The sequence below is a fragment of the Meira miltonrushii genome, assembly GCF_003144205.1.
Source record: "Meira miltonrushii strain MCA 3882 unplaced genomic scaffold FA14scaffold_2, whole genome shotgun sequence".
NCBI lineage: Eukaryota > Fungi > Basidiomycota > Exobasidiomycetes > Exobasidiales > Brachybasidiaceae > Meira > Meira miltonrushii.
Genome location: NW_020289944.1, coordinates 3,623,741 through 3,638,012, shown reverse-complemented (window position 1 = coordinate 3,638,012; position 14,272 = coordinate 3,623,741). Strand labels below are relative to the sequence as shown.

The window sequence follows — 14,272 nt, the reverse complement described above, 5'->3', positions numbered from 1 at the left end:
GCACTAGCAAATATCACTCTCAGTTAAAGTTCCACTTGTATACGCGACACAAACACATAGGCTTTCCGCCGTACTCTCATTCTCATGCCGTTGTAACTTGGACCTCCGCTTTATCATTCCATTGCCAAGCATGCGACTTCAGATACTCATTTCACCGCGACTTTACCATTTGCAACTATTGTGGATGTTGAACATTTCTCTACATAGCTTGAATCGACTGCTCCGTGTGAATAAGGCAGCTCCCTTTTCAATCGCAAAATGGAGAAGTGTTGACTTTGTCTATATGCATAAGCTTACTTTGGTCTGCTGTTGCTTCAACAAAGGTTTCTTACAATAATTGCAGATGATCTTGTAGTCTTCACCATCATCAAAACATCTGTTGTTGTCTGAGTCACAATCTCGAACGCTTATCATCTCCTTGTTCTGCCCCGACAAGATTTAACTTCCCTATGAATGCCAAGAATGAACATGAGATTTAATGATCTTCATTGCATATCTATATCCAACATTTTTCGGTCAGACTCAATGAACAGATAAGGGCTATCTCTAGAGATCTTTTTGATACCATTTCATTTTTACGCCCTTTTGCTTACGCCCTCATCTTTGGGCGCCGCCCATTCGTATCTGTTGGTGAGGAGCTCGGGTGACAAAGGAAAGAAGGGGAGAAACCCATGAGAGAAGACAGCAGAAGCGCGCAGCGCATATTCAACAAGGTACAAACTAAACTTACGCCCGCGGGCATTTGTTTGGGCGCGGAAGAAATAGCCCGGCCATTACACCTGCGCACACGTTCAAAACGTTTCTCTCTCTTTTAGGAGAGTATGCGCTTGATTACAAGGAGGAAGAATGCATAGGGAAGAGGGAAAAAAGGAGGCAGAATTGAGTATTGTTGTAAATATAGAACATGACAGTTTCGCCTATTCATAGAAAGGTTTTTCTTCTGTATGTGTATGTACGTGCAGATTCATGCGTGCAATTCAAGGGGGGGGGCAACAGCACGGACTGGCTTTCCGCCTTGCGTGCGCGTGCGCGTGCAACGCTACGCCTGCTTGTTGTTTTTTTCTGTCGAATAAATCTTAGCTGGCTTTCTTCTCTGTTTTTCGGTCAGGGCTGTATTGCCACTGCACCCGAATGAACGCATTTAACACGTACAGCACGCGCCTTATTGTAAAAAAATAAAGAGAGATCGACATTTGGACTGCATCAGCACTGTTTGTCAAAACAGGGCGGCTTATGTATTTGGAATAACCTTTTTTTCGCATTCGAACAGCCTTCTCTCTCTCTTGTACAGCCTCACCATTGCCATCTTCATTAGTCTACATCCATTCTTATCCTTCTCGCCATCATCTCTTTTTTTCAAACGAGAACATCAAATCAAAGCCGAAATAATCAAATTATACCCCCCCTTCAAAAGGCGGTATACCGTTTCTATATATTCATAAAGGATCATCCGAACGCGTATTTTTGATTCTCAGCTCATATAACAAATTTGCGTCAATCCTATTTCTGGTTTGTTATTCAATCATCCTTTTTCGGCAAAAAGGAGTATACTTCTGCTTGAACCAAGAGACGTAATACTCCTTCTTTTTTGGGTGTGCTCTCGACGAAAACACTTCATTGGCACGCAGGCGAGCCAATCAATCAATCAAATCCACTTTACCCCGCCCCAAACAAAAAAAAACACTTTCAGTCATCCATCCCATATAGCATCGCATCATGGCTCGCGATAGACTAGCAGCCATGCGGGCTCAACAAGCTGGCGGCGGTGGTGCAGGTGGCTATGGCGGTTACGGAGGAGGAAATCAAGGTTATGGAGATCATTCTTATCCTACCCAACAACAACAGCAGCCAACAGGATACGGTCAACAAGGATATGCTCAACAACAACAAGGTTACGGTCAACAACAAGGCTATGGTCAACCAATGCAACAAGCATATCCTCAAGAGCAAGCCACTTATGGTGCCGTTCAAGGAGGTAATGCTTATGCTCAAAACCCATACGGAAATGGTGCGCCAGGATCTTATGAGATGCAAGGCATTAACAACAATGAAAAAGGTGCACCTTCAATGGACGCCTTCTTTGCCGAGATTTCTGATATTCAAGATACCATTCGTCAAATTGATGACAACATTAACCGAATCTCAGACTTACACTCTCGTAGTCTGAATAATATGGACGAAGCATCTCAACAACAAGCACAACAACAATTAGCCAGTATGTCAAACGAAACAAGCAGATTGACCAATGCGATCAAGAACAAGATTCGCACTTTGGACACTCAAACTTCTCGTCTTCCCAATAGCGGCGATAAAAACGTTCGTAAAACACAAATTGGCGCACAAAAGAACCGATTCAAGGAAACCATTCAAAGATATCAACAAGTCGAACAAACGTACAGAAAGAAGTATCGTGATCGTGCCGAACGACAATACAAGATTGTCAAGCCAGATGCATCACCGGAAGAAGTACGAGCAGCCATTGATGACGATAACGGACAACAGATCTTCTCGCAAGCTTTGCTTAACTCCAACAGATACGGAGAGGCGCGCGGTGCTCTTCGTGAAGTTCAATCACGTCATGAAGATATCAAAAAGATTGAAAAGGCTTTGGTTGAATTGGCACAATTGTTCCAAGAGATTGATATTTTGATCACCGAACAAGGTGAACAAATTGATGTGATCGATCAACATGCAACTGCTGTTGAAACTGATATGAACGCAGGTCTACAAGCAACAAACAAAGCAGTTGACTCTGCTCGTCGTGCACGTAAAAAGCGTATCATTTGCTTCGTCATTTTGATTATTTTGATTCTTGTTATTGCAGCAGCTGTTGCTGCAGGAGTTTGCTCCCAGGGCAATTGTGGCTCAAAGAACGACAATAAAAACAACAACAACAATAGCACCAGAACAAGACGTAGTCTTGTCGAGGATGGTATGCTCTCCGGTGACGTCGATGGTCTACTTTTCAGTCGGGGTTTGATTGGAAGAGAGTTGGAGGGATGGCACTGATTTTTACTGGGATCCCCAACACAAGAACACTTCTATCAACCATATCTACCCTTTGATGCCGTCTCGAATTCAAATCATTACCAATTCGACTTGCTGCTCATATCCAAATTTGATTTCTTAAAATTGCTTTTACTCCAGCCAGTCCTGATAACTATTCATATTCCTATTTTGTCACACGAAATCCAAGTGCATAAATCATACAATTCTCATTCGTTAATATATTTGCTTATCCGAAACGCACACAACGTGTGAGAAAAAATGATGATACAAATTTACATACAGCATAAAATTACAAATCAAAAATTGCATTATCCCAACTTGAAATATCATCCCAACCTACGCCTGCGCTCAACATTTGAATTAATTGAGTTGCATTAGAAGATGATCCGAATGCGTTTGTATCTGTGGATGAAGTGCCGTCAGGGTTGATGCTTGGCAAAGGCATCATTTCGGAAACGCCAGGTAAAACTGTTGAAGAGACAGGTAATACGTCATCATTCGCATTACCAGCCGTTCCTCCGACCATAAATCCTGGCAAAGAGGCTGGCATGGTGAGATCATGCGGAGAAAATAATGAAAAGTCAAATCCGTTCCCAGCAGAAGATTGAAGGCCATCAAAAGGTGTGGCGAGAGAGGTAAAAGTGGATTGAATCGAGCTAGGATCGAAGGAAGTAGGGTTTGGCGTACCTTGTTCCACCTTTTCTTGAATACGTACTCTTTTGTCCGGCCTTCCGTTTGCTCCTCGTTTTGTAGAACTGGTGGATGGCGAATCAAGACCGTGCTTTGAGGAAGATTTAGAGGATCGTCGTTTTGCATCGCCTATCAAATTCAAATCCTCGCCCGATAAATTTGCCGCTCTTGCGGCATCTGCAGCTTGAGCTGCTGCTTGTGCATGATCATGAACAACGTCACCAGCGCTATCGCCCATTTCGCCTTTCACCTCTTCACTGCTCTTTCCTGCAGCGCTACCGAGTGCCATCTCTGCTCGTTTATCCAAACGCAACAAAATTCCCAAAGGAGATTCGAGTGGTCTCCAACCATCAACAGCCAGACGCAAAAGTGCAATTGCGGCTCTCAAATCACGCCAAGCAGAATGAGCTTCAGCACCTTTACGCTTCTTCACAGCAAACAAGCCACGACAAACAGCTGCTGAAAAGATTGCGTTCCAAAAGAAAGTCCACCTGAGTACCAAAGAAGGATAATGTGACCAAGCAGATATGACCAATTCAACAATCTTTGATGCACTCTGATTGACTGCATCAACGCTCGCTTGAAACCGTTTGGGATTCAGACCGGGTTCGATGCCATCCTCTTGTCCGTTTGAGCCTGTCTCTGACGATTGTTGCAATGCCTCACTGAACCAACCTCGATGTAGAAGTAAGCGGATTTGATGGTTATTGAGGAACGTAAGATGGGATCGCATGGTGAATAGCATCTTTTCGCGTGATGCTGAATCAATGTATGTTTCCTCCATCGTTTCATTGCCTGTTTTTGACCTTCTCGCTAGCGGTAGTATTGTCGGCTTCATCCAATCAGGATAAGCACGATGCAATGCTTGAATCTTTTCATCGTACTTCATCGTCAATGAGTACGAAGATGTGGCACACAGGCAATCGTCCAGGACACGATTTATCAGTCTCGTTTGCATGCTCTTTGCTGCGAAAAAGGCAGATGCTCCTTCCTCTTCGTCGTCTAGCTTCCATTTGGAAGGAAGGCGTGTATCAACATGTCGATCAAGAATGGCAGGCGGCCTACAGAATCCTAGAGATCGGAGTGTTTCAACCCCGTGCAGATCCCAAAACACTTGCCTGCGCTTCTCCCGGTCGGCATCACTTATGTCAAAGTGGGCTGGATCTCTATGCAAGCCAGAACGAACCATCATGCTTGACATCAGTCCGAACAAAGGCCAAGCACTTTCCGCATATCTGCCTGCTCTACGCCAAGTCAGGTAGAGAGCCACATGAACCAAAGCCAACATTGCATCCAGACTGGTCGATTCGGTAAAATTCGTCAAAACGAGAGCGTTCCAAGCACATGAATAGAGCGCTCTTCCAGCAGGATCACGTTGTGGTCTACTGACATCCAGAAGCACGCCCAAAGCCAATATTGCGAAAAGCAGCGCCATCTTGTGAGCTTGAAACTTTGCAGGCGGTTGTGTAGTCTTATTTCCATTGCTGTAGAAGATTGGCCATATCTCTTTATCAAATTCTTCACGAGGAATGAAGTCGTGCATGAACCCAACAGATGCATAATAGACATTCACAAGACGACTTGCTGTCGTTATGTCGGGAAGCATGGGCGATAAGTGATTCCAAATGGCAACGGAAGAATGCGGAGATCGAAAGCCAGGAGTTGCCCAAGCCATGAGAGAAGAGAAAGATTCGGAGTTGGATGGGGTAAGTGTGTCGAAGGGTGATGTGTCGTCATCATTTCGCTTCTTTTGGCCGATCGCATCAAAGTCGACCGGTGTTGGTGAGCCTGGTCGTGATTGAGAGGGCAATTGAGTGGGAGAAACGGCACGCGATGAAGACGTTAAACCTTCTTTGGTCAAGTAGACCGAATGAGCATGTGGACCGACGTACGAAGATCGACCATCTGCATGTACTGCCAATTGGCCTTGTCCCTGTCCGGGAGAGGATGTCTCTTTTGCTATACGACTGTAATCTGAAGCTATATTAGCCAGATCATGCAAGCCAGAGCTGGTTTGACGAGATGATGTAGGCTGTAATCCTCGATCGGCTAAAAGAAGGTCTAGCTTCTGTTCTACGCTAGACAATCTGGTCCACATTGCTTGATTTGCATCAGTACCATCTATAGAGTTGAACGAAGTTTGCTCGTAAGATGTGCTAGCTGTTCCATTTGCTTGTTGACCTTTCGAAGGCATTGATTTGGGCCGATCACGCTTTTGAACGCCGTCTGGACATAGGTGTGCCAGCCTCCTTTTGACACACATATCGCATGGCCACGTTTTACTGCATCGCAGCTTTAGTCGACGGCATTCATTGCACGATCTGGATGAATGGAGGGAGAAGGATGATTAGCAAAAGCAGCTTGAATTAATAGCAGTATACTTACGTTGCCTTGCTAGCCTTTACGGGTGTGCTGTCGTTGCCTTTTGAGTTTGAATCATCGTTCTGACCCTCTGAAGTACTGTTTGCGTTAGAAAGATTTGCCGACATTGAGGTGACCTGTCATGAAGTAGCATCGATGTAAGCAAGAGAAGAAGAGCAGCACAAACTTCTTTCCTGTTTATGCACTGGGAGAAGAAAGCTTAACCCTATTATTCATTTATGCATATTAATTCGCGTTTGTACCTGGGCCAAATACAACTTTCCGCGGGGTAAAATGTCATTTATTAAAAAAAAAACATTTGTTCCGATTCGGAGTTGCGTTGTTTGTAGTGCTTTTGCTCTTATTGGCGTTACGCGCTACCTCCACGATTAACACTTTTTTTAAGCTGTGTCGGCTGAGCATAAAACACAGCCACCGTTATGCGTCAATTAAGGTATGCATACATCAAAGCATTCAACTGATGGTCGAAGTCTTCTTTACCTACCAATCACCTCCATCATCGGTCAAGATGGTACTAGATAGCAACTTATTCACCTTGACATTCGAAAGAAGGAATAGAAATCCAAACATCTTGGATCTGATCCCATTCTCGTCTTCTTCGCTGCAAGACGTTGCTTCGGGATCATCTGGAACGACTTCACCTCTCTATACATTCTCACGTGCAAGATCAAATCATTATACCATTCGGTTGATCGATTCATTGACAGACATAGTTTTAGCAAGCATAGATTGTCCTGCTTCCACGGATAAACTCAAAACAATTCACCTTTACAATCCAAATGACGAAATCGTATTAGAGAAAAAGGGTATGACATTTCGGCAAGATTGGAGATGGACTTGGCAAGAGAACGAATTCAGCATACGTAGAGAAGGTAGACAAATAATCGTAGAAGCTATTAGAAAACCTGACCCAGAAATCGACATAGCTCGATACACACCTCGGACGAAGACGAGACCGGCCACTCTGCAAATCCTGGATTATAATGTGCAGAGGCTAGAGGTGGAAGACAGACGAGGCTTGGAAATTGTTACCATCTGCGCTGCTTGCCATCTATTAGACCAAGAATATGATGATAATCATAAAGAAGGCGGAAATATGTACTTCGACGGAGTAATGCCAGCCTCGACCTCCTCCAATCCACCAACGGCAGCTGCTTCCACCTTGTCTTCCAGCAATAGTGCCAGTCAAGTCGCAGCAGAGCCGAACGAAATCTTGTTGGATTTGCATGTTCCTAATTCAAACTATGTGGAGCATGCTTTAGACTTATTGCGTCAAGATGAAACCGGTCAGGGATTGCATATGATCATTATTCGAGCCGACTCACAAGAGCTAACAGCACGAGCAGTTCGAATCGCGGCAGAAATCAAGGCAAGATGGTACAAACTACCAGCTATTGTCAAAGGAAGAACATTGGACCCAATGCCGGGAAGTTCTAGTGAAACAGCAGAAGAGTTGTATCAATATGTTCGCGATCCAGCCTTAGACCAACAAAATGCAAAATCACAAAATGAGTCAAATAACGGCTATCTGGATCCCAACGCTGGTCCAAGAGGAAGAATAAAGTTAGGTTCTCCAATGCAGAACAGTGCTTCGTCCTCAAAAAAATCTCCTTCGCCTCAACCAAGCAACAAGAGAGCGTCAACTTTTGTTGCCCCACCTACCAAATTGGATATTTATCTCTCAAAAGATCGTATTGACGAATTTGAACGATCAAAATCCTCTACTCAACCAAGCCCCAGACCCGCTTCTCCGGCGATGAATACACCACCAAGCATACCGCCTAAAATGTCTGCCGGACATGGCCATCACCATCATACGTCTAGTGATGGAGGTGCAAAACGTTTATTGGGCAAGCTGGGCTTTCGCAAGTCCGATCAATAGACTCATGCTACTACATAGTACAATTCATTATACCCTTCATTGACACTTTTATTCTCGCATAACAATTTATTCTTCGAATCAATTGCGATTTTATATATACAAAAAAAGAGGCAGCTGTGTGAAAAGTGCTGTGAAAGTTGATAGGTGTACAAGATTAATGAGGATAGATGGCATCCGATCTGCGATTTGGTGGGAAACTACCTGGTGGTCCATGCATTGGATGATTCATTGGAGGCGGTGGTGGGGCAGGTCCCAATTGTTGAGAAACAGGCTGACCTGGCGAACCCATCATATGCCCAGGAGGGAATCCTGCTCCTGCTCCTGATGGCATCTTTCCTCCTCCATGTCCCGGCATATTGCCATATGCACCCGGTGGTGGCGGGCCTCCCATGTGTGCAGGCGGTAGAGGTCCATCGTAGTATCGCTCATCATGCATGTCTCTTGGTGGACCACCTCCTCCGCCAGGATAAGGCATCTTACCACCTTGCATCATACCATCGAAATTCCTTTGTGATGCATTTTGAGAGACATTTCTGTTGGGATTTGATGTTGGTCCGCCTGGCCCAGCTCCGACTGGCTTTCTAGAACCAGGAGCTTGTCCTGGAGATCTGGGTCGTTTCATACCTTGTCCTTCATTCTTTCGACGATCGTCAAGAATTGCTCCCGATTGCTTTGGAGTTCTGTTACTACCTGAAGGTGTTCCCGCTCGCTTTTTCGAAGAAGATGCACCTCCCATCCCATTGTCATTCTGCATTCTTGGCCCACCATTTCCACGTGGACCAGGTGGGGGAGGTCCACCGAATTGATTTGCCGGAGGGGCAGGACCGTAACCGTCAACGACCATGCCAGGTTGCATACCTCGATCGCGACCGTCAAATCCTCCCCTTTCGAGCATCATACCGCCAGGCGCAGGACCGCCGGGAAAAGGTGGCAGCAATTCCATACCGGGTGGGGGCTGTTGAGCACCACCATCCATAACGTACATGTTCCCGTACGGATCTACACCCATTTCGTCCATTCTGTAATAATTCATTCCAGGCATCAGACGAACATCAGGCTGAACACCCATCCGTTCCAGATCCATCCATGCTTCACCTTCTTCTGCGCCTCGCAAATCAGGATAAGCAACATAGGCGCCCATCTCTTCCAAATCCTCCAATTCTTGTTGCCGTGGATCGCTTTTTCTCTTCGCTTTGCCTTGACCATATGTCTTTGCTTGTATAGCATCGTAATCTGGATTTCGCACGAGCTCTGTCTCGAAAATTTGATGCCTTCTGGCAGGTCGTGGACCATCCAATGTCCTCTTCTCGCGATCCAACTTTCTTCGTTTACGGGAAACGTCGTCCAACTTATCCTTGCGCAATTGTACAACCTCGTTTCTCCAATTGTTCCATGTGGCTGCTTCTTCCGTATGTGCAACGCGCTCATATTGTTTTTGCTGTTCTTCAAACCACATTTCGACCAATTTCAGTCGTCTTTCTCTTCGTGCCTCGATGAAATTTGTCAAATAGATGAGATCAGGATGTGTTCCCTCTAAGATCATCTCACTCTCTTTACTGATTTCATCCATTCGTTCGACGTATAGTTTATCGCGTAAGACAGCAAACCCAATCTCGATCTTTGTAAGTGCTTCCATCGCTTCTTGCCTTCTGATAGCCGCTTCGTCGGTGGACGTTTCCTCTTCCGCGACAGCTTCTTCTGTTTCTAGAATTGGGGTTTCTAAAACCTCTTTGTCTTTCTCATCTTCGTCTTCTTCATCGCCTTTTGCGCCCTTTTGGTCTCCGTCTTCATCCTCTTTATCGTCAAGCTTAGGTGATGCTTCACGTGAGGATGCAACACTTGCAGCACCGCTTGGTGCTTCATCGATTGTGATCGAAGGTGCACCTGCCAAAAGACCGGCAGCCGGACCGGGACGGGTAGCTGAACGTTTTGCAGCACTTGCAAGATGGCCGAGGGAAGACATTTCTCGACTATGGTTTTTGGGTCTCTTGTTTAATTGTGAGCCTTGCTGGCTTTCATCATCTTCACCATCTTGTTGATTATCGTCCAAGTCATTCTCTCCTGCACCATCTTCCTCTTCTCCATCTTCTAAATCATCCTGATCAGAAGTGGGCTCAGAAGCAAGCATGACCTCATTCAACCGAGATCCTAGTCTGGGTTTGGCTGCCAAGCGTCCGTGTCGCGAATGTATTGTGGACGGAGATCGCGAAGATGTTGCACTCTCTGAATCTGAGCCATCAGCGTTGAGCTGATCGGCGTCACCAGCACCGGCTGCTGCAAGGACTGCGAGGCCATCCAGGCCGCTTGTTACCTCTGCTCCAGCATTTTGAGCAGCGCCATCTTGCTCTGCTGCAGCAGTTAATGCTGCTAGTCCTTTCGCTGCTTCATCTTCATCGTCTTCCTCATCTTCGCCTTCTGCATCCTCATCTTCATCGTCTTCATCATCGCCTCCCATTTCGTCATCGTCGTCTTCCTCTTCTACTTCACCTTCTGCATCATCGTCATCATCAGATTCGTCTGTCAATTCGCTTTCATCGCTGAATGCTGCGCCAGTATTAGACCGTTGCATTGCGCCTGCATCTTCTTCATTCGTTGCGTCCTGTGCTCTACTATCTTCGAAATTGTCCTCTTCACCTCTCATCGTACCCTCCTCATCAGATCCGACTGCATCCGCATCATCTCCTTCTTCATCCTGTTCGTTTGCATTGCCGGTCAGTCGATTTGAAGTGGCTGTATTTGCGTTGATGTCTTCCATTGATGTATCGGCAAGAGAAGCTTGTATGCTTCCGGGAGCATCTTCATCCACTAAATCAGTCATTTTGCCGTTTAGTTCTGTTGTTTCGTTTTCTTCGTCTTCGAATGAAAGTGGTTCTGTGTCAGCTTGTGAAAGTGAAGTTTCTTGCTCCAATGCGGCACTTGCACCCTTTCGTGGCATGACGGAAGGGAAGGGATGCAATAGCAATCTTTCAAAATACCGCTCAAGCCTGATCGTATCAAGATTGCTAGAGGGTATTCCACGTTTAGATAGTGAGATTGGATTCCAACATGCAACCTTTGGCACGTATCACCGCTTATAGCCTCAACTTGCAGCTTCTGATTGAGTTTTTAATATTGTGTGACGATGTGATGGAGAATGTCGTGTTTGACAAGAAAGTCAATCAAATGATATGCAGCCTCAAAAAAAGAGGTGGATCTCGCTTTACCAAAAAAACACACGCTTTGTGCCTTGCTCCGATTCCTATGTTCAAACTCCAGAAATGGGGGGGAAAGGGTGATTATATAACAAATCTTGTGCTTAAGCTGTAGACATTAATCTTTTACCGCTTTAGCTTCTTGAAACGCACGCGTATACACACACGCACGGGGCACCAACAGCGTTTTAATTGTGCTTGTGCTTCAGAGGCCACACACATATACACTCAGTAGCCGCGCGTTCGTGAAGCTGAATGAGAAGCTCATACGAAGCTTCAGAGAAGCATTACACTTACCATTCCTTCCATCAATCAACATCATCTTCAAACACAACACAACATGTCGAGAAGATATGATAGCAGAACGACTACTTTCTCACCGGAAGGTAGATTGTACCAAGTAGAATATGCTATGGAAGCAATTTCTCATGCCGGTACAGTCGTTGGAATTTTGGCAAAAGATGGTGTTGTATTGGCAGCAGAGAAAAAAGTTACAAGTAAATTATTAGAACAAGATACAAGTAGTGAAAAGATTTATAATCTTAGCGATAACATTCTTACCGGAGTCGCAGGAATCACAGCAGATGCAAATTCTTTGATCAATTATGCTCGTAATGCTGCTCAAAAATATTTGTTAGCATATGACGATGATATCCCAGTCGAACAACTTGCTCAACGATTGTGCGATTTAAAGCAAGGGTATACGCAGTATGGTGGTCTGCGACCTTTTGGTGTCTCACTATTGTATGCAGGTTATGATGCCCACCATTCTTTCCAATTATACCACTCTGATCCTTCTGGAAATTATTCGGGATGGAAAGCAACATGCATCGGAAGCAACAACGGAACAGCAACAAGTCTACTCAAACAAGACTACAAAGACGAATTCACCATTCAAGAAGCCATGTCTCTGGCTTGCAAGGTATTGAGCAAGACCATGGACGCAACCACTTTGGACAGCGAAAAGATTGAATTCGCAACACTTTCTCTCGATAGCCATGGCAAACCTCTTCCACGTATCTTCAAACCTTCAGATATCACAAGACTACTACAGCGCGAGGGTTTGGCAAAGAAGGAGGAGGGAGAAGCAGGCGCTACCGGAGCAGACTCGATGGCTGTTGATTCATGATGTACTAGACACTGTAATAATTCATTCTCTTAAATTCAAACATCACAAACTGAGTATGCAAAGACTGCAGCGTATTTTGTCATAAGAATAATCGTATTCACCTGATAACACAGACCGAAACATGAACGAATCACGGTGAGAGAAGGGTAGAAATCATGAGGGAAAGAAGTGCTCCTTAACATACACACAAGTGCATGTTATCATTAGAGCAGGTATTTGGAGATGACCATGCTGGTGGCTATTTACCGTCTTTGGGTGCCACGGCCGTAACCGCCTTGCATTGCATCTAATTCGGCTTCCAGAGCCTTGACGGAAGAATGGGCTTGTTCTAAATCCTTGTTTAGACGATCTCTCTCGGCGATCAAATGTTGTTCCCATTGTCTGAACCTTTGTTCTTCCAATTTGACTTGCTCTGTGAAACGGCGACGTAATGCCTCTTCCTCTTCTTTGAATTTGGGGTTGTCCAACTTTTTCACCTTTGGTTCACCGAATTTACGGGTTTCCATTTGTGCTTGACGGTAGTTCTCGTAATGGGTCTCTTCTGTTGTGTTGATCAAATCCAGCATGTGTGTACGGATGAGCAAAGAACGCAATTTCTTGAAGTCACAATGTTCCTCGTTTTCCACTTCAGCGACACCCCATAGATAATCACGACCCTTAACCACACGTCCATCACGGGTTTGTACATCCTTTGTAGATCCGATGATGGAGAATGGCATAGCGTTCATGAGTGTCTTTGCATGTTCAGCACTTGCTTCATCATCGGTTTCGATTGGTGGTGAGTAGACACGAATACCTTGAGCATTGATCACTTCGCGAATACGTTGTTTGAAGATTGCCAAATCGTTGGGGCTCATTGTATCAGCCTTGGCAACGACGGGAATCAAATTGACACGGGTTCCCAATCGCTTCATTGTTTCGATATCGAGAGGTTTGAGTGTGTGACCGGTTGGACGGACGAAGTATAGGCAAGCATGAACACGCATATCAGTCTTGTCCTTACGTTCAGGTTGTTGTTCTTGACGCATGTACATTTCATGTTGATCGTCCAAGAAGTCGATTATGGGGGACCAACTGTCACGATTGTTGACGTAATCTCCGAAACCGGGTGTATCGATCACAGTGAGTTTGACTTTGAATTGTTTCTCTTCCAATTCTGCCTTGATAATATCAATCTCGACAGTTTTGTCTAGTTGTTTAGCATGACGAATTGTGTGATTCTTGCCGGTTGCAAGTTCTGTAGAGAAGAGTGTGTTGATCAATGTTGTCTTTCCTACACCGCTTTCTCCGACAACCATCAACGTGAAATGACCTCCAGCTTTGGCAACGATCTTGTGCCTTTGGTTTGGCAAATTGGCGATACCTGTTGAATGATCGTATTGTTGATAATGGGAAGCGTCAGACATGGTGAGTTTTTAGGACAAGTGAAGATGAGGGAGAGTAGGAAAGAGAGTCAGTATTGTATTCTATAATGTAATGTTTTCGAGGGTTGTCTTCCCAATCCATTCTGAATAAAGCACTTCAATCTGTCGGGCCTGGTAATACGATTTGTAGCTCATAGCCTGCCCGCTTCTGCTCGTAGCACTTACCGATTCCTGAACTCATCTTGACCTGTTGATATAACGCTTTGCGATGATGTCGAATAGGATATCAGGTTACGGTAGGATGTGAGATTTAATTCAGTCTTAATCCTGATCACCAATTCTAAAAGTGTGCTTAGGCTGAAAGTGCAGTTGTGCAGTCTGTGCAGTTAAAGTTGCACTTCCATCCTTTCTGCTCACACAATATTAGTGCACACAGAGGCACACTGCTTCGTTGGCATAAATTGAGAAGAAAGGTTTAGCTTCTTTCTAGCTTGATGCAATTCAACAGTCTGCTTAAAGTACCGCACCTAATGTACAAGCGTGCGGACGGCTAATGTTGAAATTAATTACCAGCGCGTATGGTTAAACACGCTAGCGATTCCTCTCTTTCTAGCTGGCATATGAA

At 45.0% G+C, this 14,272-nt stretch overlaps 6 protein-coding genes across 6 annotated transcripts; 3 read left to right on the top strand and 3 right to left on the bottom strand.

The window, feature by feature from the left end:
* Positions 1–1,716: 1,716 nt before the first annotated feature.
* Positions 1,717–2,880, top strand: FA14DRAFT_104205 (t-SNARE; the record flags this gene model as incomplete). Its single annotated transcript, XM_025495706.1, has 1 exon — positions 1,717–2,880. A coding segment is annotated over one exon (1,164 nt), but the record flags the coding sequence as incomplete, so codon positions are not given.
* Positions 2,881–3,214: 334 nt separating this feature from the next.
* Positions 3,215–6,128, bottom strand: FA14DRAFT_51337 (uncharacterized protein). Its single transcript, XM_025502447.1, has one exon. The coding sequence runs from the start codon at positions 5,960–5,962 to the stop codon at positions 3,299–3,301; it is 2,664 nt and encodes an 887-aa protein (XP_025356354.1). The 5' UTR covers positions 5,963–6,128; the 3' UTR covers positions 3,215–3,298.
* Positions 6,129–6,527: 399 nt separating this feature from the next.
* FA14DRAFT_160950 (uncharacterized protein) lies at positions 6,528–7,966 on the top strand (the record flags this gene model as incomplete). Its single annotated transcript, XM_025498902.1, has 1 exon — positions 6,528–7,966. Exon 1 carries the CDS (start codon positions 6,590–6,592, stop codon positions 7,961–7,963), a length of 1,374 nt encoding a protein of 457 aa, XP_025356353.1. The 5' UTR covers positions 6,528–6,589.
* A 74-nt stretch (positions 7,967–8,040) lies between these two features.
* Positions 8,041–10,983, bottom strand: FA14DRAFT_51305 (uncharacterized protein). The gene has a single exon (XM_025502446.1). It carries the CDS (start codon positions 10,896–10,898, stop codon positions 8,118–8,120), a length of 2,781 nt encoding a protein of 926 aa, XP_025356352.1. The 5' UTR covers positions 10,899–10,983; the 3' UTR covers positions 8,041–8,117.
* A 284-nt stretch (positions 10,984–11,267) lies between these two features.
* Positions 11,268–12,404, top strand: FA14DRAFT_51246 (putative PRE9-20S proteasome subunit Y13). The gene has a single exon (XM_025502445.1). The coding sequence runs from the start codon at positions 11,495–11,497 to the stop codon at positions 12,281–12,283; it is 789 nt and encodes a 262-aa protein (XP_025356351.1). The 5' UTR covers positions 11,268–11,494; the 3' UTR covers positions 12,284–12,404.
* A 121-nt stretch (positions 12,405–12,525) lies between these two features.
* FA14DRAFT_121919 (Septin) lies at positions 12,526–13,689 on the bottom strand (the record flags this gene model as incomplete). Its single annotated transcript, XM_025496493.1, has 1 exon — positions 12,526–13,689. The coding sequence occupies one exon, from the start codon at positions 13,687–13,689 to the stop codon at positions 12,526–12,528; it is 1,164 nt and encodes a 387-aa protein (XP_025356350.1).
* Positions 13,690–14,272: the final 583 nt, after the last annotated feature.